The 25232-nt window shown below is 41.5% G+C and overlaps 1 protein-coding gene across 1 annotated transcript in view; it reads right to left on the reverse strand.

Moving 5' to 3' along the window:
* LRP2 (LDL receptor related protein 2) overlaps positions 1-25232 on the reverse strand; it is a 173500-nt gene that overhangs the window by 39554 nt on the left and 108714 nt on the right. The window contains exons 45-60 of the mRNA XM_047722149.1: positions 24938-25057; positions 22059-22190; positions 20479-20680; positions 16394-16689; positions 14821-15337; positions 14123-14275; positions 13420-13590; positions 11922-12145; positions 8908-9085; positions 6510-6706; positions 5564-5809; positions 4756-4878; positions 3433-3552; positions 2049-2165; positions 1227-1343; positions 239-376 (exon numbers count right to left, since the gene is read on the reverse strand). Coding sequence (XP_047578105.1) covers positions 239-376; positions 1227-1343; positions 2049-2165; positions 3433-3552; positions 4756-4878; positions 5564-5809; positions 6510-6706; positions 8908-9085; positions 11922-12145; positions 13420-13590; positions 14123-14275; positions 14821-15337; positions 16394-16689; positions 20479-20680; positions 22059-22190; positions 24938-25057 — 3051 coding nt within the window. The remainder of the gene's footprint in view (positions 1-238; positions 377-1226; positions 1344-2048; positions 2166-3432; positions 3553-4755; positions 4879-5563; positions 5810-6509; positions 6707-8907; positions 9086-11921; positions 12146-13419; positions 13591-14122; positions 14276-14820; positions 15338-16393; positions 16690-20478; positions 20681-22058; positions 22191-24937; positions 25058-25232) is intronic.

The following is a 25232-nucleotide window of genomic DNA, read 5'->3' on the forward strand; positions in this document are numbered from 1 at the left end:
GAAGGGAAGGAAATACTGACAGGGCATTTTTGTCCAATCCCTGTGCTAAAAAGGAACAGGGATGAATGTTTAACATTCCCATGTTCCAAACAACGAACTGGGAAAGAAGACCAAGTAAGATGCATCCAGTTTTCAAACATTGTCCAACTGGCCTCCGGCATCACACGCCCCATGGAAAAAGCGTTGAGATTTTGCCAGATGACACCACTCCCAAACCTGCCCTTCATCTCCCTCTTACGGCACAGGTGAAGTTCTTCATCAGAACCATCGCCACAGTCGTCATCGCCATCACATTTCCAAGATGACCGGATGCACACGTGATTTTTACATTCGAACATAGTCGCCGAGCAATACGCACCATTGGGGAAGCGAGTGGCTGTTGGTGGAGAGGAAACAGATTTCAGCTGTTAGAAAAAGTAACGAGTTTTGAAAAGGTAGGCTGTTATTTGTCCTGTAACTCTTTCCATGACAGCCTGTCTTCCTTATTCGAGATGGACTGTCACCTTCCACTGCCTGAAACTGTGATGGACTATCTCTTCAGGACCGTTGTCCCACCCCAATTTTCAAAGACATGAGTCATTCTGCGGATGGCACTGGACTTTCTCTTCATAGGCAAGGGCAACTCTTCAGCTGTGTCAGCACTGGCCCTACCCCTCATCCATTTATATAGTTTCTCTGAAACCAGGATTTAAGATGTGGCAACTACATCATTAACAATACCCATCACAGATCATCAGAAACAGTCCATATTTATTCAGTGATTCATAAAGACTAAACTGTGAATGATCATACTGACCTTCATTTTTAAGCTTTTTGTATGCCATGACGCAATTCAGAAAGATGTTAATGCTATGAATTCAGTACGTTCTAACACCCAATCCAAGTTTTTTATACCCATCTATTCACTGCTCGAATGTTCTCATTTACCTGAGGTGGTTTTTTCAATTAATGAATTTGTATCTCAGGTGATAATATTTTTGTTAGCACAGATATTTACTATATTCTCTATTTAAAATATGGTTAATGAAATGCACTTGAATGACCACTAGGACTATTTGGGTATGAGGACTCAGACCCCTAAGTGAACTGGTAATTACCAATGAGCGCCAAAGAGAAAATCCCTGCATCCTAGCCATTTAAGAAGCGGTGGCTGCTGGAGAGGTGGGGTCTAAAAGGCCATCTGCTTCTTTTCAGACGAGCAGGGCCACGGGGGCCCAGACACTTACGACAAGCAGCTTCATCAGAGGCATCTAGACAGTCAGCCATTCCATCACAAGTTGACTGCTCAGGCACACAGTGTCCACTCTGACACTGAAAATACCCGGGTTGGCACGTTTTCATCTCTGAAGAGAAAAGACTGTCATTCCAAAAGGTCTTGTTCTTCTCAGACAGGTCTGGGGAACAGACTAAGGACTTCATCCCATTCCTATTCAAACCCTATGACTAGAGCATGGCAAATGCACAGCTGTGGCTAGAAAAGGAATAAATGCACCAAAACCACATTCTCCTCATTCAACATATGGAAATGGAAGTACCTCTCTCTCCCCTATTACATAATCTCTAGCATCTTCTCGGAAATCTGAATTCCCAGACCCAACCCTTAATGAGTAAAGAGCTGTAAAAGTCACTTGGGGGTTATGATTCCTGATTGAATGCCCCTGACCTCTACACCAGGGAGCTACAGAAATACATCTCTCATGGACACTTTCCGGGGAACAGCAGGAAAAATGAATGCTTTTGTTGTTGTTGCTTATAAGAACAATGCAGATTAAAGTCTGCTCCTAGGAAATATTTAAGTTAAAATGAGATTTTCAACAATCTCTTGCCCTTTTCGCCTATTACAACTTAAGACTACTATAAGAATAAAGCTCAATAAAGAGCGGAAGGTACTGTGCTATCCTAAGGCTTATGTATTACAGAAAGTATACAAAAATTGTTTTACTCTAAAAAACCATACGAACTCTCACTTAAAGTCCCTTCGTCTGTCAAATATGCCGACTCTGGTACTACACCCCCTGGTAAGCCTCTGAAAGACCCCTGACAGTTACCACAGTCCCGCTCATCTGAGTGGTCGCCACAGTCGTTGTTATGGTCACAGACCCATCGAGAGGGAATGCAGCTTTGATCATCACATCGAAATTCACTCTCCGAGCACTCCCGGGGGACTGCAAAGGAAAGCCACCCAGCCATCAGTGGGAACCAGGAATCATACACAGAAGACAAACTTGTGAGGGCCTGAGTATCTTCAGCATGCCAGGCACTCCTGTGTCCCGAGACCTAGCCATCTGCTTGGGCAGGCAGACTGCTTGTCCTCCGAAACCAGACCTTCTACCTCAATTTTAAGAATGTGAAGAAGGGCCTTTATTAAGAGTTTTCTCCAAAGGTGATTTACTTGTAAGATAATTGTTGCTTTCATGATAGTCTAGATAACTTCCTATAGGATTAAACATGAACTTTCTCAAATTTAAAATTCCACTGGATCACACTTTTCTCTCAAGTTTTAGCCAATTGATATTTGCAGGTTTAATCAGTGTCCTGATTCTCTCAACTGCCTATCGAAAGTGGCAATCATTTCTTATTTCCAAAAAGTGACTAAAGTTAGCATGTATTCAGTATTACAGGACACCTGGCTGGTTCAGCTGGTAGAGAATGAGACTCTTGATCTCGGGCTTGTGAGTTCAAGCCTCACATTGGGAGCCTACTTAAAAAAAAAAAAATGTATTCCATATTAATCTATCTGAAACTGACATATACATGAAACAGTGACATATGTTTAGGGCAGGGTAATATATCCAATTACTCAGGACTATCTAGTTTGATGTGACCCAAACCTTTGGCTTCTTATCCTTGACCTCCCTGTCCAATTCCTTATATTCACACCTTCACTGGGAGAAAGAAACTAAAACCTGACCTGTCATTTAATCACTAGCCCTCCTAAATAGTCAGCCATTCTGGGGTGGGCGAAGAGGGGAGGACAATCCTAAATATAAGATCTTTTTCCTCTGCTACTGAGACCATTTTGAGGCAAGCACTTAAGAAGCAAGTTCTTTGGGTTAGCACCTTTCCTTCTAGAACTTCTCTTGGTCCTTATTTTTTTGTTTCTATTCTTTATCTTACTATATTTGTCCTGTATTACAAGTCGCCTCAAACTCTTTTTAGAAAAAAAGTTAGATATAAACAAACTCAACAAACAAAACATATACTTGGGTAAACACCCTTCTCCCAAAACTTCATTATAAGCATCTTAAAGGGAGATGTTTCTGTCTTTAGTCAAAGAAAAAGTGGAAATGTACCAGTCAGCAGAATGCAAGAGATAGGTAATTGTCATCCTAACCCATTTAAGATGAATGGCATAGAGAACTGAATTACGGACAAAGAACAGAAAGCACAACTCTGGCAGCACATAAAGACAGGAGAACCATGAACACTCACCACAGTTCTCCTCATCTGAGTGATCTCCACAGTCATCGTGCCCATCACACCTCCAGCGAAGAGGGATACAGTGGTGATTATTACAGCGAAATTCCCCAGAAGGTTTGCACGTCCTCTCCTCTACAAAGCACAGTCATTGTAAAGACTTCAGAAGCTGGAGGTCAAGAAATGCCAAGGTAGCACTGGCTTTCTTGTGAGACAATTGGAGAATTATGCTCCCATATTCTCAAAGCTTCCAGAAAGAGGAATGCTAGCAGCGTTCATGGTCAATATTCCTCTTTTGGCCAACCTGAACCTATCCTACTTAAACTTTAAACTGCCTTAAACCAGATTCATTCTTTTTTGTAGCAACTGCTCAAAAAATGAATTGGCATCTGGCTTCTAATTTGCAACAAAGACCTGGAGAGGAAGATTAAGTGATGCTAACAACATTTCCATCTCACTGCCTTCAGCTGGTTAAATTCAGTGTTATTAAATTCAGTGTTAAAATAACCCATTATCTGCCTTACCCTCTGCCAACTAAACCTAACAGACATTCAGGTTTCCAGTTAAAGTGGATGGCTAATCTTGACAGATTCTATTAATTCATTTGGCCTTTTGTCCCTAAGTTCTTTCCATGTTGCCAATGTGACTTACAGCTTTCTTGTAGAAGATACGGACAGAGAGACATTCGGAATATGAAAATCTCCAAATAAGAAATGTTCTGATTTTGAATTATTCTTTTTAGAGATAGGTATCAAATCTTTTCTCTACCCCCTTCCATCAATTTCAACAAATCTATAAACTTAGACAATTTAAACTTGTCAAGTGCAAATAACGATTCCACATTTAGGAGCAATTATGTAAGTTCCTAATATCTTTTTTTTTTTTCTAAAGATTTTATTTATTTATTTGACAGAGATAAATCACAAGTAGGCAGAGAGGCAGGCAGAGAGAGAGGAGGAAGCAGGCTCCCTGCTGAGCAGAAAGCCCGATGCGGGGCTCGAACCCAGGACCTGGGATCACGACCTGAGCCAAAGGCAGCGGCCTAACCCACTGAGCCACCCAGGCGCCCCGTAAGTTCCTAATATCTTAATAATGTCTTCCCCAATTCCAACATTCCTCGGGATGGGATTTCATTTAAGAGGATATAAATTAAACTCCCCAAAAGTCCGCTAAATGCTAAAAAAAAAATGTAATGTGTTACTAGAAAGATCAATAGATGATGCTTTTTCAGAGGTAATCAGAGAAGCAAGGACATGGGAAAAGCACTCTCCTCACCCAGAGGGCACCTGACACTTCCGTGCTCTTACCCCTCCCCCAAACCCCTGCAGCCCCTCCTACCACAGCCTTGCTCATCGCTGTTGTCCCTGCAGTCGTCGAAACCGTTACACACAGCCCACTGTGGGATGCAGCGGTAGTTCGTTCTGCAGCTGAATTCTGTATGGTTGTCACAGCGATGGCTCACTGAAAAGACAGGAAAAAGCAAAGTCGGAACTGAATGCTCAGTCCAAAAGACACCTTCCCATTGTCATACGAAGGACCTGGTGCTGAGGAGAAACAATTACCATGTTAACCAATTGGATTGATTCTGGCCACATGTGTTGTTTTAGATGTGATCTATTTACCCAGAGCAGAAAACATCTTAAGTTTCCTCCCTGTCAAAGTATCATTCATTTGTGTTACAGGATTAACTACAGGGGGGAGAGGGGGTGGAGGAGGGGAACGCCTGGGCTTGGAGCAAAAAAAGCACCACTCAACAGAAATGTGACCAACTACTTAAGGTGAGCCTCAGTTTCCTTACCTGGAAAATGGGAATTGGTAAATGCACATCCCTACTGTGCAGTGTTTCACTGAGGCTCAAATGAGAAAGTGATAGACATACATAAATGGAAGTTCTTGTGATGGTATTTTGGAGAGTTAAGATATCCAGAGTACAGAGAGGAGGAATGAGCCCCTTTTGGAACAAGGTCTGGTTCCACCTGCCAACCATACAGCTATACTTTGCTCTGTAGTGCCAGAATTAGCAGGGAGAGCCAAGACGGAGTGTGCCACAGGACTGAAGTAAGGGCTTCGCTGTCATCTCGCAATCCACACGGGTCCTCCTGCTTTCCCGTCCGTGCTCCCACATGTCCCTCCCGCAGGAACTCACAGCATTCGGGCATGGGCTCATCCGAGTAGTCGCCACAGTCATTGTCCACATCACACTTCCAGTCCTGAGGGATGCAGTGGCTATTAGCACACTTGAAGTAGCCCGGCTGGCAGATCCTACTGGCACAGTTGTAGACATCTTCGTCTGAGTTATCCCCGCAGTCATTCTCTGAGTCACACCGCCAGGCTTCGGGGATGCACCGTTTGTTGGCACACTGCCATTCGTTGGACTGGCACTGGTGATGCTCTGCAGGGAGGGGCATTTGGTTGTGAGGTGTTAGGGACAGACGCTCCTGATTTACACGGAGGGATCTTTGAGAGCTTCATCCTAACTTCTTTTTTAGAGGACTTCTGTCCTAACGCACTTATTATCAGCCAATACCACGACAAGGTCAGTTATTCACTTGACTATTACTGTCTCCTAAATTCTTAAATATCTTTCTCTTGCATGCAGAATTAGGGGTTAAAGACAGTGTCACTGATGGCCTACTGAATTCTGATGGCCACCTTCTCCCATCCCTATTCTCCAAATGGACAGTATTTCTCAAACTTTGTGTTTGCTACTATTGTCAATGTGTTGTTTTCAGGTTGGAGGGTTTTTTCCCCTTTGCTTTTTAAAAATGGAAACACTAACAAATATCACATAAGCATCCTTAAAATGAGAGTAGGAAGCCCTCCTTTGGCCCTCAGTGTTCACTCTCGAGGAGGATTCCATGCACAGCACATGGCAGCAAACCACCAAAGACAACACACTGTCTACCTCAACTTCTGCTTTGCAGAGACCCTAGTCTATCTTAAGAACCTTCTAAAAATATAGGATGGGCTCTTGACTTTTTTCCTAGGACTCTGGACTGGTCTGGGGGTTAATACATGCAGAAAATCCCCACAGAATCTTGACTGTTCACAATCTACTACAGAAGTGGGCCAAAAACGGTAACTGAGCACACCGCAGAGAATCTGGTCCTCGTCCGAGCCATCAGGGCAATCTTGGTGAGCATTGCACAGGAAATGCGAGCTGGTGCAGTTGCCATCCTTGCACTGGAATTGTCCTAGCCGGCAGTAGCGCTGTGGGCAAAGCACCGGCTCGTCAGAGCCGTCCGAGCAGTCTCTCTGCCCGTCGCATTTCCACCAGATAGGAATACACCTGCACAGAGAAAATACAGCGCTTCTCTTAGCAAAGCACAGGGGGTAGAGGCTACCTGGAGAGAAGACATCAAAACTGAATTCCAGGTAATAACATGCATGAGTTCCTTTACTGTGGTGTATTTTCAGAGAAAACATTACTAGATGAGATGGACCAGGTTTGTTAAGACCCAAATTCATGCTGAGAAAATGCTCTGACCTAAATGATTACATTCCTGCCACAGAACACAGTGGAGTGTGTGTGTAGGGCTATGGTTCTGGTAGCAGGAACTGGTTGGGACTGTTGGCTGGGGTGACATAACAGACTAGTGGGTATTGGTTGGGAAGGCAGAAGGCACTTACATTTATTGACAGCCTGGGTCAAGATTGATAAATGCTAGATTCTTAATCTAAGATATTTTATTTAATCATCAAAACAATCTGCCATTTGATCTTAAATGCAATGGTTTGCATTAATGTCTCCTTCCTCTGACTCCGTACCCCCAGTCACCAATGGTCTATGGCCACAATTAGGGAAATAATCTGTGACCATGTTTTATAACAGATACAAATAATCAAAAGTGGACGTAAATGTGTAATCCTGGATCCTCTGGCATAGTAACTAAGAAGCTAGGCCAGTGTATGAGTGTGAAAGACAGAAAAATTCTACCACTTATTTTTTTTTCAGATTTTTATTTAAATTCTATTTAGTTAACGTATAGTGTACTGTAAGTTTCGGGAGTAGCATTTAGTGATTCATCACTTACACATAATACTCAATGCTCAGCACAAGTGTCCTCCTTAATCCCCATCATTCATTTAGCCCACCCCCACCGACCACCCCTCTAGAAACCCTCAGTTTGTTCTCTACAGTTAAGTCTTTTTAAAAATACAGTTAATTAACATACGGTGTATTATTAGTTTCAGAGGTAGAGTTCAGTGATTCATCAGTCTTATAAAACACCCGGTGCTCATTACATCACGTACCCTCCTTAATGTCCATCACCGAGTTATGCCATCTCCTAACCCTCTCCCCTCCAGGCAACCTTCCATTTACTTCCTATGATTAAGAGTCTCTTATGGTTTGTCTCCCTCTCTGACTTCATCTTGTTTTTTCCCTTCCTTCCTCTATACTCCTCAGTTTTGTTTCTTGAAGGCTTTGCTTCCCTTTCTTTTTTCTCCCTTCCCCTATGTTCACCTGTTTTGTTTCTTAAATTCCATATATGAGTGAGATCATATGGTATTTGTCTTTCTCTGACAGATTTATTTTGCTTAGCATAATACAGTCTAACTCTATCTACATCACTGCAAATGACAACATTTGATTCTTGTTGATGGCTGAGTAATACTCTCTCATATATATATACCACATCTTTCTTTATCCATTCCTCAGTCTATAATTTAGCTATTCTTGAGGAGGCTGCTTTAACTTCACGGTGCGTGTTCCTTCAAATCAGTATTTTTGTATCTTTTTGGTAAACACCTAGCAGTGCAATTGTTGGGTCATAGGGTAGCTCTTAACTTTGTGAGAAGCCTCCATCCTGTTTTCCAGAGTGGCTGCACCAGCTCGTATTGCCACCAATGGTGTAGGAGGGTTCCCCTTCCTCCACATCCTTGCCAACACCTGTTATTTCCTGTATTGTTAATTTTAGCTATTCTGACAGGTGTGAAGTGGGATCTCATTATGTTTTGGTTTCAATTTCCCTGACAATGTGTGGTACTGGGCATCTTCTCATATGTCTATTGGCCATTTGGATGTATCCTTTGGGAAAAAATGTCTGTTCATGTCTTCTCCCCATTGCTTAACTGGATTATTTGTTTCTTGGGTGTTGAGTTTTATAAGTTTGGATATTTTGGATACTGACCCTTTATCGGAAATTCTACCACTCTTGAGGGCCATTTTTCAGTGTACACATATACAATCTTGGTCCTGACACCTAAGACAATTTATTAGAAATTAAAAATAAAAAACCCACATAGTTTCTAGCTCCCTCTCTACAGAGAAATACTTGCATACATTTTTTTTTTTTTTTAACAAACTGCTTCTATTCATGAAAGAAATTATCTGAGATTGGAGACTGAGTGTCTTGGTGCATTCCAAATGAACCACATTAACTATCCCAAATCTTAATTCATTAGGAAACTCCCATCCCCTAAACCCTCAAAGTTCTATGTGTGTCCATTCAAGGGGATGGAGAGGCAGTGGGCCGAGGGAAGCCTTACTTTTCACTGTTGGCACACAGGAACTGGGTGCTGGAGCACCTGGGCAGGCAGACATTGATGTCACCCAAACGAAGGGTTTGGAAGTCATCTGGACACTCACAGGTGAATCCATTTCCTCCTGCTCTGATGAGGCAGAGATGAGAACAGCCACCATTGTTGGTACCACAGGGATTGCTCACTAGTAGAAGGAAAATATACATTAGTTCACTTAGAATATCGAACACATGTGAATTGATTGCCCACCTCATAAAACTAGTCATCGCTCAGTAAGAAAAATCATACCCAAGTTTCATGCTTTTTTGCAAAATTCATAAATGGGACAGATGGCAGAAGTGTAAGCAATGCTGTGCTTTGAGAAAATGGATCTATGTGCGACCAGAAGTGAGGCATACCCACTGGTGTTCTGGGCTAGAAAAGATGTGTTTCTCAACGTCTTTGGAGAGTGGATGGGAAACTTAGCTTACATTCATGTGCCTAGACCTAATAGTTTTAATTTCTAGCAGATGCTATATTCTCTCATTCTAAGAATATGGGCAACAGAAGTATGGCCAAGAATGAGATAGACAGGTAAACTGTGTGGCATCTTTACTAATTTTCTGGGTCACCACTTGTAGATGGAAATTAATTTGAACTTTTTTATAGATGGATATAGATAGATACACATATATGTGTGTATATATATTTTTTAACTAAGTAAACACTACACCCAACGTGGGGCTCAAACTCATGACCCCAGATCAAGAATCACATGCTCTACCAACTGAACCAGCCACGTGCTCCTAATTTGAATTTTCACTAAAATAGTATCAAGAATATTAACTTCCGGTGGGGGGGGGACCCTAAGTATCTTTTATTTTGCCAATTCTCATTTTTCCTTACTTCCAAGTTTATCCCGTTTTTAACAAAACACCACAACAAAGGAGGCCAACAAAATCCATTCTATCTCCAAAGTAAATTCCAAACTTTTGCTAGATTATCTATAAATCATGAAATGGCTTTAACTACATGATGAGGAATATAAGTTCACAAGAAAAAAAATATAATGAGACACTGTGTTGCTCTTAACATTATTACCTTCCAGAAGACAAACATATGTTTAACACACAAAATTTAATACTCAAATAGAAATTTACTAAATTATGTGTTCTATAATTACTGTCATTTTCTTTTAAACATTTCTTTTAAATCAATCATTTTAATGGATTGATCTTGGTATTAGGGAATGACTGTTGATCTCTTGTTATAATTTATTGTGGTTACATAGGAGATGTCCTTATTTTTCAAGGGTGTTATCTTAAATATTTAGAAGTGGAATGTCATGGTATTTTTTAAAAAGATTTTATTTATTTCAGGGCGCCTGGGTGGCTCAGTTGTTAAGTATCTGCCTTCAGCTCAGGTCATGATCCCAGGGTGCTGGGATGGAGCCCCCCATCGGGCTCCCTGCTCAGCAGGGAGTCTACTTCTCCCTCCCACTCTCCCTCTGTGCACTCTCTCTCTCTCTCACAAATTGATCAATAAAATCTTTAAAAAAGAAAGAACATAGTACAGGAGTGTCTGCTGGCCATATTTGCCACCACTTAAAAATATATGCTGTGAGTGAAGTCAACTAGGAGGTGGAACCAAGGGATCGATTAATGCCTAATCGAGTTATTTGAACACTGCCCGAATCAAACTGTTCCCTTGACTTTCCGGTTATGAAATCCTTGTGCTTTGAGTCCATTTACAAGCAGATCTAAACAGGCAGATCTCATTTGTAGCAATAGGAATCAGACCAGTGGTTGCCAGGAGCAGTGAGAAGTTGTGGACAGGGAAGATGTACAATGCAAGCTCGTCAAAAATCACTTGACATGTATGTGTGGATCGAATTCTGGACTCTTACTTTCTCCAAATAATCTTAAGTCTATTCTTACTCCAGTACCATGCTTTGATTACCCACCCCCCCCCCCTTCAGCAACCCTCAGTGTGTTTCCTAGCGTTCAGCATCTCTTATGGTTTGTCTCTCTCTCTCTGATTTCATCTTATTTTTCCAACCCTTCCCCTTTGTTCATCTGTATCTCAAATTCCACATGAGTGAAATCACATGATATTTGTCTTTTTCTGATTTATTTTGCTTAGCATAATACCCTGTGGTTCTATCTATATCTTTGCAAATGGCAAAGTTTCTTTCTTTTTGATGGCTGAGTAACATTCCGTTGTGTATATATACATCTTTATCCATTCATCTGTCAATGAACATCTGGGCTTTTTCCGTAGTTCGGCTATGGTGGACATTGCTTCTATAAACATGGGGGTTCAGGTGCCACTTTGAATCACTGTTTGTGTCCTTTGGATAAATACCTAGTAATGCAATTGCTGGTCATAGCGTAGTTCTATTTTTAAGTTTCTGAGGAACCTCCATCCTGTTTTTCACATGGCTATACCAGTTTGCATTCCCACCAACAGTGTAAGAGGGTTCCCCTTTCTCCACACCCTCACCAACACTTGTTGTTTCTACAGGTTTTATTTTAGCCATTCTGACTGGTTTGGCCCACTTTAAAATACTTCAGTCACTTCATCTCAGAAAATAGGGAAACATAACAAGTGCTAATTCTTATCAAAAATGAAAACCCAGATTGATCTTTAAGAGTAAAACAGGTATTAAGGGGGGAAAAAAAGTTATAAGCAGGTTTTCCCATATGTTTTGTAGAAAACATTACCACGTTAACATCATTCTCTTTATAAATCATGATGTTTACTCTTTTTTTTTTAAAGATTTTATTTATTTATTTGACAGAGAGAAATCACAAGTAAGCAGAGAGGCAGGCAGAGAGAGAGGAGGAAGCAGGCTCCCTGCTGAGCAGAAAGCCCGATGTGGGGCTCGAACCCAGGACCTGGGATCATGACCTGTGCCGAAGGCAGCGGCTTAACCCACTGAGCCACCCAGGCGCCCCTCATGATGTTTACTCTTAAAGAAATAAGAATGGCATGCGGAGCACCTAAAGCAACTGGGCCAAACTTCTGAACCACATACTCACCAATTGGCTGCCTGTATGGATGATATACGTGGATGTCAAATGGTTTATGTGTTGTGTTCACCAGCACAACCCTATCTGATCCATCATATTTGTTTCCCTTTTCAACTGTCCTTGTATTCCAATCTGTCCAATAAATAGTGTCTTCAAAAATGGTAATAGCAAAGGGGTGAGGCAGCATTCTGTCGTATACCGTGTGCCGATGACGGCCCTCCAAATCAGAGTACCTGGGGTAGAAGGAAGAGTCTCTCAGTCAAGCTAATCTTTCTTCCAATGACATTAAGGACAGATGCACTGACAAATCAATTAATAAAATTCTACCTTCTCAGGGTACCTACAGCCCAGATCCTCCCCCAAACTCCTAAACTCTAATTAAAACAAAAGCTAAGCTTAAAACGTATTTTGGACTAAACGAAAGATGCAAAAATTGAAAAAGCCATGTTCAAAGAATAGCAATAGCCACACTTGTTCAACAATCTCTAATTCCTAACCACAGCTGCTTTCCTGGAGATATGGCTGGTTCAGCTCTTAGAGGCTTATAACCTCTCCCATTAATGTTCTCCATTCAACATCCCTGGGACACCATTTTTGTTTCCTAAGTCACTGGAAGAAATTAGAGGAGGGCAATATAAAGCTGGAATTTTGCCTTTTCATGAACATTTCTGAGGAGAAGCTGTTCTTAGGAAATACCTAGATTCTTGGTGTCACATGCGAGGAATATGCCAACTCAGAGTACAGGCCTGCAGGCTTTACTCTGCTTACCATGGCAGCACATTTATTATTAATCATGCCCTAGGCTCTATTACTGAATACTTTTCCAGACAATTAAAATTCCAGAGGAGGTTTTCTGATTTCGAGGTATCACAGAGCATCCACGGCCAGATTTCCAGTCCTTCCAATTCCAATATCTCACTCATTCTATGAGTCTATGTCAAAATACTGATATTTTAATATTTTACAATTTTAGACTAGACCCTAAAACCCAAAAAGGAAGTGGAGAGCTAGCAGCTAAAAAATTTGATGTTAGCCATAAAATATTAAAAATACTGTCCAAAATATGACAATTTATGGGAACTTATAGAAGCCAGAGGAAAACTTCAAGACCTTCATGGTCATGTTACAGGACAATTATATCTCAATTTTAGAAATGAACAGTTTAAAAAGGGGACAAGGGAATTAAGATGAGTTGAGGACTAAGCTGTCTACAATAGGAGAGAGATTACTACCTCTATTCTCTACAGGAAAATAATAAAAAAGAAGTAAAAGCACCGGGACGAAAACCTGATGAATCTTGCTTCAACGTTCATACTCTTTCTACTATACTATAACCACAGAGCTCAGCAAATTTCCTAAAGTCAGTTTTAGTTAAAAAGGACTTCAGAGTGACTTCTAACACACAGACCAGTTAGAATCTACCTGGGAATAACACATTAGCAATACAAGTCCTAGTATTTGGAATAAATAGTTGCTTGGTTCACTTTATCCTGTTCTATTTACGTACTCAATGTAACCCAGGTGGGCATCTGCCCAGTAGAGTAGATCATTGGTGTAATCAATGGTGATGCCATTGGGCCACTCTATCTTGGTAGAGATAATCACAGACTTATTCGTTCCATCCATGCCTACTCTCCCAATGTATGCTCGGTTAGCCCAGTCTGCCCAGTAGACATGCCTATTGGAGGAAACACAAAGAGTCAGTCCCTGAAGTTAAAAAAATCAGTAGCCAAAAGACATAGCTCTTCTCCAATCAGAGAAATAGAATTTATATTCTACAGACTCTCTCAGAAAGGAAAAAAAATGAAAAAAATGACAGAAAATAATCTAAAAGGGGATGATGTATAGGAAATGCTCAAGAATGAACATGATTAACTGGACATTTCAGTGGATTTGACATGTAGAGTCCAGTAAAGGTGGGTTGTTTTTGTTTTTTTGTTTTTAACTACAATTTCTCTGCATGCAGCCAAAATAGGTGACCTGAAAAGTGAAATGGTGTGTCATGGCAAAGAAAACAGAAGAGCTGATGAATATCATTTGAGGATGCCATGCTTCTACCCATTACAACTAAACCATTTACCAGTTAGGAAAAGCAGGAGACAAATCCCAGCAAGATACTGGCCTTGAGATAACTATGTGAACAGCCTTTTTGGTGACAGAGGCAGAATATGGGCATGAGAGAAGAGCCCAGGATTACAGGGAGACAATACCCATATCGCGGGTGAAGGGCAATTCCTCTGGGATGATCAAAGCAGAAGGTATTGTTGTCATCCACACAGTGCTCAGCCAACTTGCGGCGGTATCGACCATCAAGGTCAGAGACAGAGAGGCAATTCAGGTAGGCATCCACCCAGTAGAGCTTTCTGAAATGGAAAGCCAGGAGTTACCATGACAGACGTTTTGCTGGGGAAACAGTATATAGTAGCCACTGAATTTCCTATCCAAGCTACAGTGGAATCCCAAAGACAACTGTTAGAAGGCACGTCCCCCAAGAAAACAATGGGGGGAAACAGGAAATTGACTTCCCTGCAAAGAGGCAACAGAAGATTCAAGAGTGAGCTCCAATTCCCACTTTAAAGGGGTTGTCACATAGGGAATTCTGGGGCCACACCTCACACGAGGATTCTGGCTTTACTTTCTTAATGCAGCATAAGCATCCTTCCCAGTCAATGTAAGGGCTTAGAGAAGCAGGGACGGGGAAGGGAGAGGAATTAAGTGTTGTGAACCACAGTTTAAATGGTAGAGCCAAGGAAACAGACTTGTCTAAGTGAATTTTTGAGACTGCACGAAGGAACTCTGAATTATGGCCACAAGCTTAGATTCGATTCTCTATTAAGATAAAAACATGGTTATAATATTCTTTCAAAAACCATTTCAACTTTTAGAGAGCTCCTCAGTGTTTTCTTACCTGGCCACCCAGTCTACAGCCAGACTTTCTGCAGCTGGTAGTCTGTGATTTATGACTGTCTCCCGGTGTGTCTTATTCAGAAACATTCTCTCAATGACTTTATTCTCTGTATCAATCCAATACAATCTCTTTTCTACTCGGTCAAAATCGAGGGCCACAGCATTGCCCAGTCCTTGCAAAATGAGGGAGTAAAAATGTCCATCTGTAGTGAGATTTCTCAAATAGTAACGGTTGCTAAAAATGAGATAGGGCTCGATGTTACTGTTCTGCCGACAGCTCTTTCCATCTGGTTCTCGGATGTAACCTGGGGCACACTTACAGATGTAGGAGCCCATTACATTCTCACACATCTGACTACAGACAAAGGGCGTCTCCTTGCATTCATCAATATCATCACAACTCCGTTTGTCAGACAGAAGCTTGTAACCAGGACGACAAGAACAATAGAAACTGGTGAGGGTGTCTGTGCAGTTTTGGTCACAGCCACTGAGCCAAGGGTCACTGCACTCGTTAACGCCTGTAAGTAAAAGACAGGTATTAGAGATGCTAAAATGTCCACAATATACCCATCAGAGTGGTCCAAAGTCAAGCTTCCCACTGGACAGCCTATTTCTTAATGAAACATGCTAAAAGAGGACAGACAATAAGGGTTTTCTAAAGGCCAGAGTTACTCAAAATTCCCTATTTCTCAACTTCCTCCCCAACTTAATCCTTCACCAGTGGTTTTAACAACTAATATAATGAACAAATTTATGTCTGACTTCTAATTCTATACCTGCCAATCTCCTGTAACCAATAACTTAAAAAGTAACATGGCAGGAGAGAGAAGAAAGTAGAGCTAAAGAAAAGAGCCTGGCCAGTGGTGTGCTGGTAAAACAGATCTCGGGGGTGGGGAGATGCTCTAATTTGTAGCATCTTCCATTTTGGCCGTGTGACTCTTAATACCATGGCCAATTTCAGGTTACCAGGGTGACCTCACTGGATACGGAGCTGGAAGAGATGCATACATTTGGCTCTCACAAGACAGGATGAGCCGCGCAGTCCACTGGGTGTCCTTCTGGCTGCTCCTGTGACACATGGCCAAGCTCACCCAGAAACTATCGACACAGGGAAGAGAGTATGTTCCTAGTAATTATATTTTATAAATGCCCAACTGGTTTACCCATGAAGGTTGGAGTGAGAGGGAGTTTTAAAACTCTCCCATCACCTGAAGATGAAAATGAACAGGGGAAGGAATCCTAGCAGAGGGAACGCTCAGACAAGTCGTTTCACGGGTTCAAAGTGTTTGTGCTGCTTAACAATGGTGTTAGCTACTAATGGTATGAATCTGCTCATCTTCTATTTTCTGTAATGACTGCCTAACTGATGAGTTAGCCTAAAAATATTTGTGTACTAACCTCATATACTAAGAAACGCTTGCCTTTTGATAGAAAGAAGAAAGACAAGCAATAGTAATTTTCTGGTTAACAGTCTACTTAGAGGACAACTGGAAAGTCCTGGTGAGTCACAAAGTGTTGAGAAACCAGATTCAGTCCCCCAATTTTCCTTTTCCCAAATCCTCTGTTATACTCACCACATCCTTTCTCATCACTGTTGTCCAAACAGTCATCTAGGTGGTTGCAGATTTTCACCATATCGATGCAGTTCCCATTGTCACACTTGAACTGATGAGGGGGGCACGTGGTCTCTGGGGTGTGGCACAGGTGCTCCAGCTCGTCAGACCCATCTCCACAGTCGTTTTCCCCATCACACTTATACTGCTCATAAATGCACAGCCCGTTCTGACAAGTGAACTGGTTCTTGTTGCAGGTGGGGTAGGCGCAGTCCCTCTCGTCGCTGTAGTCCCCACAGTCATTGCGCCAGTCACACCTGTGTGATGAGACCAGTACCACTCCTGAAGAGGCTGACAAGTCCCAACTATCACACGCTCAGGGCTTTGCTTCCTCCTCTGTCTACCTGAATGTCAGGCCGACCATTTTAGTCACAAGGTCACCCATGTCCTTAGTTCCCCCTCTCCTGGAATCGCTATCCACCCTACCAATCTCCAGCTCTAGAAGAATCTAATATTTAGCATTCCATACAATCTCCCCAGGTGCTGGTGGCTACCATTAGAAATGGCGATCTAGAGATATTAAAAATAACTGCATTCATTTTTAAGCAGTCGACAAATTAAACATAAACTCATAGTTCTGGTGTTCATCAGATCTGTTCATGAGACACTGAGATGACTTATGGGCACAGGCAAATTCCTAGGCAGCCCACACCCAAATGAACATGTATTATACATGGTAAGATCATTATGTGTCCTCCAAGAACATGTATGTATCTTCCGATCAGAGTAATGTTTGCATTGTCCTCTTCCTTCCATCTTTAATCGTAATACCCTGCCATCCACCATGAGCCGTGAGGGAGAACCAGTAGAACAGCATGGCTGTGGGCAAAGGAACAAGGCACTTCCTAGTCCTATTTGGGGACCTAATATTCCCAGGCATCACAAGGACAGTAAGGTTCCCTGAAGTTATATAAGCCAGACTGCTATTTCTTTTCTACATTATTCCAAAATCCTTGGTGAGTTATGATTACTGAAGGGGTTCCTGCTGACAGTAATAAAACATAAACATAAAGGAATCATGGAATTCACTAGCAAGGAATTAAGTATAAAGGCACCTTGGATAGGGACTGGCAAAGCTCATGCTTGACAATTCATAAAAGGATTTACCATGGAGGGCATAGGGGCTAGAGGCTCAGCATTAGAAGATGTCAAGGTACCAAAGCTGAATGTGGTCAGTTTTATAACTGATCTATGGTCAGGTCACTAACGAGCAATGCCATCCATAAACCTAGGGCACTGGCTAAGTGACTTATAACAAAATGTGTGCGTGTAATAGTAAAGAAAGTTGTGATCAGAGCAAGCTGGTGCAGCCCCATATGTTCTCCCAGGAGCTGCTTAACTCCTTTCCAAATGATCTGAAACACAAACGCTTTCTTTCCTCTAGCTTAGATCCAACTCAAAAGGAAGAAAAAAAAAAGTCAGTTCGAAAAGCAAATCAAAGGTTTTTGGACATAACTGAACATTACTATTCCAGCAAACGGCTCACAACTCAGTCTTATCCAGATTCCTCGGCAGCATCAGTAATGAGCTCAGAAGAAAAGAGTCAATAGGAAAAATGATGCCCTTTACCATCTCTCAAATGGGGGGAAACTCATTGTGCCAAGCAAGCAGAAGTGCACATTAACAGGTCTCTTATTAGTGGCTACTGGCACCCCAAGCAAACAGAATCTGGAGTTATTTTAGAGCCTGTAGCTCAGGTTTACAGAGAAGCAGTAATTTTTCTGTTCTGCCATGGCCCTTGGCTAAAGCAGTTCTGAAAGCTCAGCTAAAGCAAAACAAAAAACCAGAATGAGAGAAAGGGGAAGGAAGGTGGAAGGGGGTGTGGGAAAGAGGAAATAAGTAACAAAGAAAAGAAAAGAATCAGTGAAGGTTTGGTAGGACAGGGGTAAGTCAGCTACAAGATCACACTGATCATGGAAATGTGAATAAAGAGCTCAGAAAGGAAGTAGACATAATCTAGAATCTGATAAAAATTAAGAACTGATAGAAATCTCTTCTGTAGACTATAAGGCTAGGTTTCCAGAATATATCTCAGACTGATGGTACTGAATATTTACTGAATTCAGAACAAATCACAGTAGAGCATGCTAGAACTCTTGAGCAAGGAGGGAGAAAATACAGGTAAGGATTTATTCACTTTCCCTTCTGAAAAAATTGATCTATAGAACACATCCCCATCAGTTAAATACAGACAAAGCAGAGTGAAATACAATTTCACTACAAAATCTGTCTCCTGAGTGACTTCGGGGTGCTAATACTACCACCAACAGCAGTGTCTTCTTCGGCTTCCTCACTACCATTTTTGGTCCTAATGCCAAGTCCCTGTGCCTTCTGCAGCATTCACAGATCATGACATACCCTTCTCTGGCTTTCTCAGGAGTACCACCATGAACACACAGCTCTGCACCAACCAGATTCCAGCCATCAGGATCTGTGGAAAGGCTGCCTGGCCCTCAGTCAAGGGTCTGAGAAGCTCAGCTGCTCCAAGTTCGAGCCTGCTTCCTATAGCTTTTCCATGTCCTTCTTAGCAGGCGCGATAAGCCGACAGTTCTTCTTGCTCTCAGTATACATGTATGTCCTTTCACATGTGCTCTTCTCAGCTCAAGTTCTATGTGTCCAAGTGCCTCATACACATTTTCACCTCAGCAAATCCCACCATATCAAACTCCCTGTCTACCTGGAGCAAACTCCCTCCTGGGCTCCCCTCCTTTTATTAGTGTTCTTACTATGCCCTTAATCCATCAGGATTGAAGGAAACATATCATTTTTCTTCTCAGTTTCCCTACATACCCCAAAATTTGCCAAGTGGGGACAGTGAGAAGGTGGGCCACCCAAAAAAAAAAAAAAGATAAACCTTTGGAATGGCCCATTTGGAGAAAACAATAAGAAATCAAGCAACAGAATATTACAGGAGGGGTCCCCAAAACTGGTAGGCTGTGCACAAGGATCTATCTGACCCGCAGTGTTCTTAGAATTTTACATTTTGCTTCCAGCATTTAAAATCAGGGAATTTAGGGGCACCTGGGTGGTTCAGTTGGCTAAGCACCCGCGACTCTCAATTTCAGCTCAGGTCATGATCTCCGGGTTGTGAGATTGAGTCCTGCATCAGGCTCTGTGCGGAGCATGGAGCCTGCTTAAGATTCTCTCTCTCCCTCTCCCTCTGCCCTTTCCTCTTCCCCTCCTCCACCCCCCTCAAAAAAATTAAAAATAAATAAAATCAGAGCATTTAATATGAAAATCCAGATTTCCACTTCTCTCAAAATAGAACAGCATGGGGAGTCTTGGTGGCTCAGTGGGTTAAAGCCTCGGCCTTCGGCTCAGGTCATGATCCCAGGGTCCTGGGATCGAGCCCTGCATCAGGATCTCTGCTCAGCAGGAAGCCTGCTTCCCTCCCTCTCTCTCTGTCAATCTGCCTACTTGTGATCTCTGTCAAACAAATAAATAAAAACCTTAAAAAAAAAAAAAAACAGCACTCCTGTGCACTGCATAACAGCATTCTTATCTCTTAGCTAGAACATGCACTCTCAGCTACCTCACCTGCTTCTCCCCAATGTCTCACTGGCTCTAAGCCTAAGTGCCAAGCTCTGTTCATGATCATGCCTCTACTGTTCTTTTTCTTACAGCAAAGAGAAGTACCCTTGCCTCTACTCCAAGTGGAAAACCAAGATTTCACCTGCTTTAAGAAAGAGTTTTCTTATATCAAGCCTACCTCATTTATTTCCCTGGCCCTCGTGCCAAGGTTACATTGCGCCTTTCATGAGCCATAAACCTTTTTACCGTCATGGGTTCCGTCCTCCAGGAGCATATTAAAAATTGTATTTAATGATCCCATTAGGATAAAGGCAGATATATTAATCTTAGATATTAGAATACTCTCTTTGATCTAAACTTTCTTTTTTTCTTTTGATTTTAAAAGGAATCCAAACATTTTCATGGGCCACTAAAAGTACCATGATCTTAGGCATTGTGGCCACCATGCCTAATGGATGTTAGCCCTGCCCCTCTGTATATTTGAGGTTACTGGAAAATCTGAAGCCCCAATTCACCTGTATGAGTGTGGAACACACAATCCATTACTACAGGGGAAATCACTGCCAGAGCAAGATCTCCTGGTGCAATTCTGATGCTCATCATAGCCATCCGTACAATCCGCATCACCATCACAGACCCAAGACTGGGGAATGCACTTCCTGGATGGAGGCACATTATTTGCACAGAGAAACTCAGAACTTGAGCAGTTGTGGCTGTCTGAAACCAAAGCACACAAGAAACAGAAACCACATGAAAACTCATTCCAGTAGTCAAATTCATTCTGAACCATTTCCCTTGCTTTACGTTACTTACTAGTGAGAGGGATGAAAGGAAAGTAGAGTAAAACAGGTGGACAAGTCACATCGCTTTCATGTAGCAGAGTATAATAAAAAAAAATACCTTCAAAATTCCATTTTAATTGCTCTAGACCTTGGATTTTTTTTCAGAAGAAATAAACATAATAAAACACCTCATTTAATTTACTGTAAAATTAATGTAAAATAATACTTTTCCCTTAGAGCTTCAGAAACCTACTCCCATTTTGTTATTTGTGTACCAAAAATGCCTCATACTTGGTAAAAAATATTTGGTTTATAAAGTGTACTCACAAAAACATAGTATGAGATAGGTATTTTTATGCCAGTTCTACAGATAAAAATTGGAGCTCAAACTAGATGACTCCAAGTCAGAGAGCTTTCTAAAGACCCAGTGCTTTAAAAATAGTTTTTTTTTCTCCAAATTTAGCCTTTTTCAACTATATTACAGCTACCACCCAAGTAGAATAAGCATATATAGGAACAGAATATATCCCCAAGACTTGTCAGAAATCCTGACACTGTTAGGAAAGAGAAGAGATGCTAACGCATAATCATTAATGCCTGCAGAATAAAAGAACTGGCATTTTATCCAATCTCACTGTGAATGAATAGGAGAAAAAGAGGGGATGTCTTGGTGAGGGGAGGTGGGAGAAGTACAATGCTATGGTCTATGTTTGTGCAGCTGCCAACTGCCCATTTCGATGGATGGAGTACAAGTGGAGCTATAGACAGCCACCAAAGTCAATGAGATATGGGATTGCAATGAAATGCAAACATCAGGGAGCCATTGTTTTTATTGCTCATCATGAAAAGATACTCTTCTAAGACATCTTAGTTAAATGGAAACATGGTGTTCCATGGTCTGTTCCACAAATTACACAAAAGAAATAACCCTCCCACTACCCACTCCTCAAAATAATAGCAACAAGGTAATAGATGAAACTTGAGGCACAGTTAATTGCTACATTGTTTAAGGCTGCTAGTAAGATTGGCCAATTCAGTTCTCTTTATCTACTCCAGAAGTGTAGGACATTATTCCCTTTAGCTAAATGCAAGAGAAAGACAATAAACATTAAAATCATTTTCTATCATTTTAAGGCATTTAAGTAGATGCTCTCAAACAATTTTGGAGTGGAAAAATAAAGGTAACAATTTATCAGCATGCACTCAATTAAAGAGGAATCTACCAGACAGTCATAGTCTCCAAAGACACAAAAACCAATCTCCCGAGTTTCCTTAGAAGGTAACTCCGCAGAGGAACAAATGGTTTCTCTTACCACAGTGGTGCCTTTCATCCTCGTCACTCATGTCCCCGCAGTCATTATCACCATCACAGATCCATTCACTTCGAATGCACCTCCCACTGTCGCACTTGAACTCATTACTTAAGCATGTTGCTTCAAGGTACTCTGAGAAAAGATTAAAAAACAGTCTCTGGGGGAAAAAAAAGTGGTTTGCAGTCTAAAAAAATCTTAGAAGAAGCCTGCTATCACATGGGCTGTCTAAAAAACCCAAGGAGAGCATTACCTAGCTACGTACAGCTCTCCTGGGCCCTTTAAGGAGACCGGTACCAGTGACCAATGGTCTGAGACTGAAGCAGTTGACTGATTGTGCAAAGCCCTCACTATTTTTTGTTACTAGGATGTGATTTGCTATTTCCTTACAGGTATGATAGAGAATTAACAGTCTTTTCCCAAGAGGATATAAACTACTATTTCATACATTCCATTTTTAAGTCTACTTTTCATCCCAGAACATTTTATTTGATGTAGAGTATCCCCCCAGCATGCCTGATCTCCATTTTTCTGTTCTCTTTTTTTGCTTTTCTCCATAGGACTTAACCACCTTTCAACATGCTATATAATTTACTTATCTGTTTTGCTGCCCATGTCCCCTCACCAGAATATAAGCCCAACATGGGCCCCAAAGAAATTAGAACATAAGCACTCAATAAATATTTGTTGACTTTAACTGATAAGACACTCTGTGTTTTAAATTAGTCATCACTGACTCAAATTCTTTCATCATAAACCCACATGTCCTTATCAACTATTTGCCATATGCCCATACACCCAGGGTCCCCTCAAAATTAACCTAAGGCAAAAGAAAATTAGCTGCTAAGAAAGGAGTGTACATCACCATAGCTTTTTAAAGAGACAAAGCCGCTCTGACACAAAAACACCACTTTTAGAAATCTAGCCCAGAAGAATCTTCTCACGGATGCACAAAGAGGTTTCTAAAAGGATGTTCAAATAAATAAATAAATAAATAAATAAATAGGTGTTCACCCCAGCATTATTTTTCATAGTGAAAAAAATGAAAACAATCTAAACATCCATCACTTAGGGAAAGGAAAAGACACTTGGGCCACCCACACTTCAGAGTAACATTCAGCAGTGCCAAGGAATGAGTAGATCTGTGTTCACTAACATGCTGACAAGGTGTAGTTAAGCTGAAAGGGGCAAAGCTGCCGAAAAATATGCATAGTAAGGTCTCTATTTGTGTTTTTAAAATTATATACGAGGATATACAGCAAAAGGTAAGGAGAATTCACACTCACCCTTTGCAGTGATTATCTCTGGGGAGTGAGATTAGAGAAGGCTGAGAAAATGGAAATTTTGCTTTTTTGTATACACCTTATGACTTGTAATACTCTTGCATATTATGAGAATGTATTCATAAATATGACAGGCAGTTGGTATCACTTACTGACTCTGGCTCCCATGGAGAAGTTTAGAAAGTATACTTACTCTTCATATATATTTTTTTTATTTATTTGTCAGAAGAGAGAGAGGGAGAGAGAGCAAGCACAGGCAGACAGAATGGCAGGCAGAGGCAGAGGGAGAAGCAGGCAAGGATGAGCAAGGAGCCCGATGTGGGACTCGATCCCAGGACGCTAGGATCATGACCTGAGCTGAAGGCAGCTGCTTAACCAACTGAGCCACCCAGGCGTCCCACTCTTCATATTTTTGAACCCATCATTCTTATGTCTAAACCATTCTCTAACACTATTCTACTCACAGTTATGTATTTCTATTAAGATCCTCAAAATTCTACATGTTCTTTGCTTTCCACAAAACTTTCAGCATTGGGGAAAAAGAACTTGGCAAAGAGCTTCAAATACCACTCTCCTGAGAGAGAACAGGGACAGAAAATAGTCTGAATTAATCAATAAAACTATAAAAACGGTACTAAGAGAACACCCCTCAAATAAAAAGTTTTATATATGATGCTTGTATTGCAGATGATTGGATTATAACAGCGGGGGAATAAAAACCATTCAAGTGGTTAAAATTGAGGCAATTAACTCAAATACAACCACTTGATGGAATACTATACTGCCATTAAAAACAAGTATGAAGACTGTGTAACAAAGATCAGCAAACTTTCTCTTCACCAGATAGCAAATATTTTAGGCTTATAGGACATATGTTCTCTGTCACACCTACCTGATACTGCCACGGTAGCACATAGCAGCCATAGACAGTATGTCACTGCCTTCTAATAAAACTTTATAAAGCCAGGCAGCTGGCCATGGCCATAGTCTGCAGAATGATTTATTAACAGATAAAAAAAGCAATGACCATTACATTTTTAAAAATGTGCATGGATATAGGTTAGAACTTGTAAAGGTTAACAGCAGCCTCCAAATGCAAATAGGTAGAAGTGCCTCCAGGAATACAACCAGAGGGTCTCTATAACTTCTTGGGAAACTCAGATGGCCATGGGACCTTACCTCATAAGCTGGCACACAGACCAGGAGGAGGATGTGTGCCATAATATGCCTTTGGATATGATCATTCTAGTCTCTTTTGGATCCTTCCACAGCCTTGTGGGCTACAACTGAACCAAATTCAGAAATCCCAATTCATAGACAATTAAAATTAATTGAGTTCTACAAGCCAGGCACAGTATTAGGTGCATCACCAACATAATTTCATTTCATGGACATCAGTCAGCAGCCTCTATATGCTGATCCCTCCTCACACTAACAGGTTTTTAATGACTCCCTGCTGAGTGGTTTCACCCTCTTAGCTGAAAGCAGGAGCAGAGAGCACAAACAGTAGGCAGCTCTGGTCCTAGACTGTATTTGGAAGCAGTGGAAGAGTGTCTCTCACTGCATCGTAACACTTGGCATGCTTGCTTGCTCTCTTACCGCAAGTGGCAGGTTCATCAGAGCCATCAGGACAATCTCCTTCCTCGTCACAGTACCAGTGTCTCGGGATACAACGTCCAGATGTGCAGGCAAACTCGTCACTGCTGCACGTGTGAGAAGCTGAGGACGGAGGTAAAACCCAGGAGTAAAATACAAGCTTGTTCCCGTCAATCTTAACCATCTGCCCACAGCTCTGAACTAGATAACTGGTGCCAGGGAAGGAAGGCTGAGACCTGGAAAAGGGTTTTATATAAGCTTTGTATGGGGAGGAAGGGATGGGGGTGCTGGGAGAGAA

The sequence above is a fragment of the Lutra lutra genome, chromosome 3, assembly GCF_902655055.1.
Source record: "Lutra lutra chromosome 3, mLutLut1.2, whole genome shotgun sequence".
NCBI lineage: Eukaryota > Metazoa > Chordata > Mammalia > Carnivora > Mustelidae > Lutra > Lutra lutra.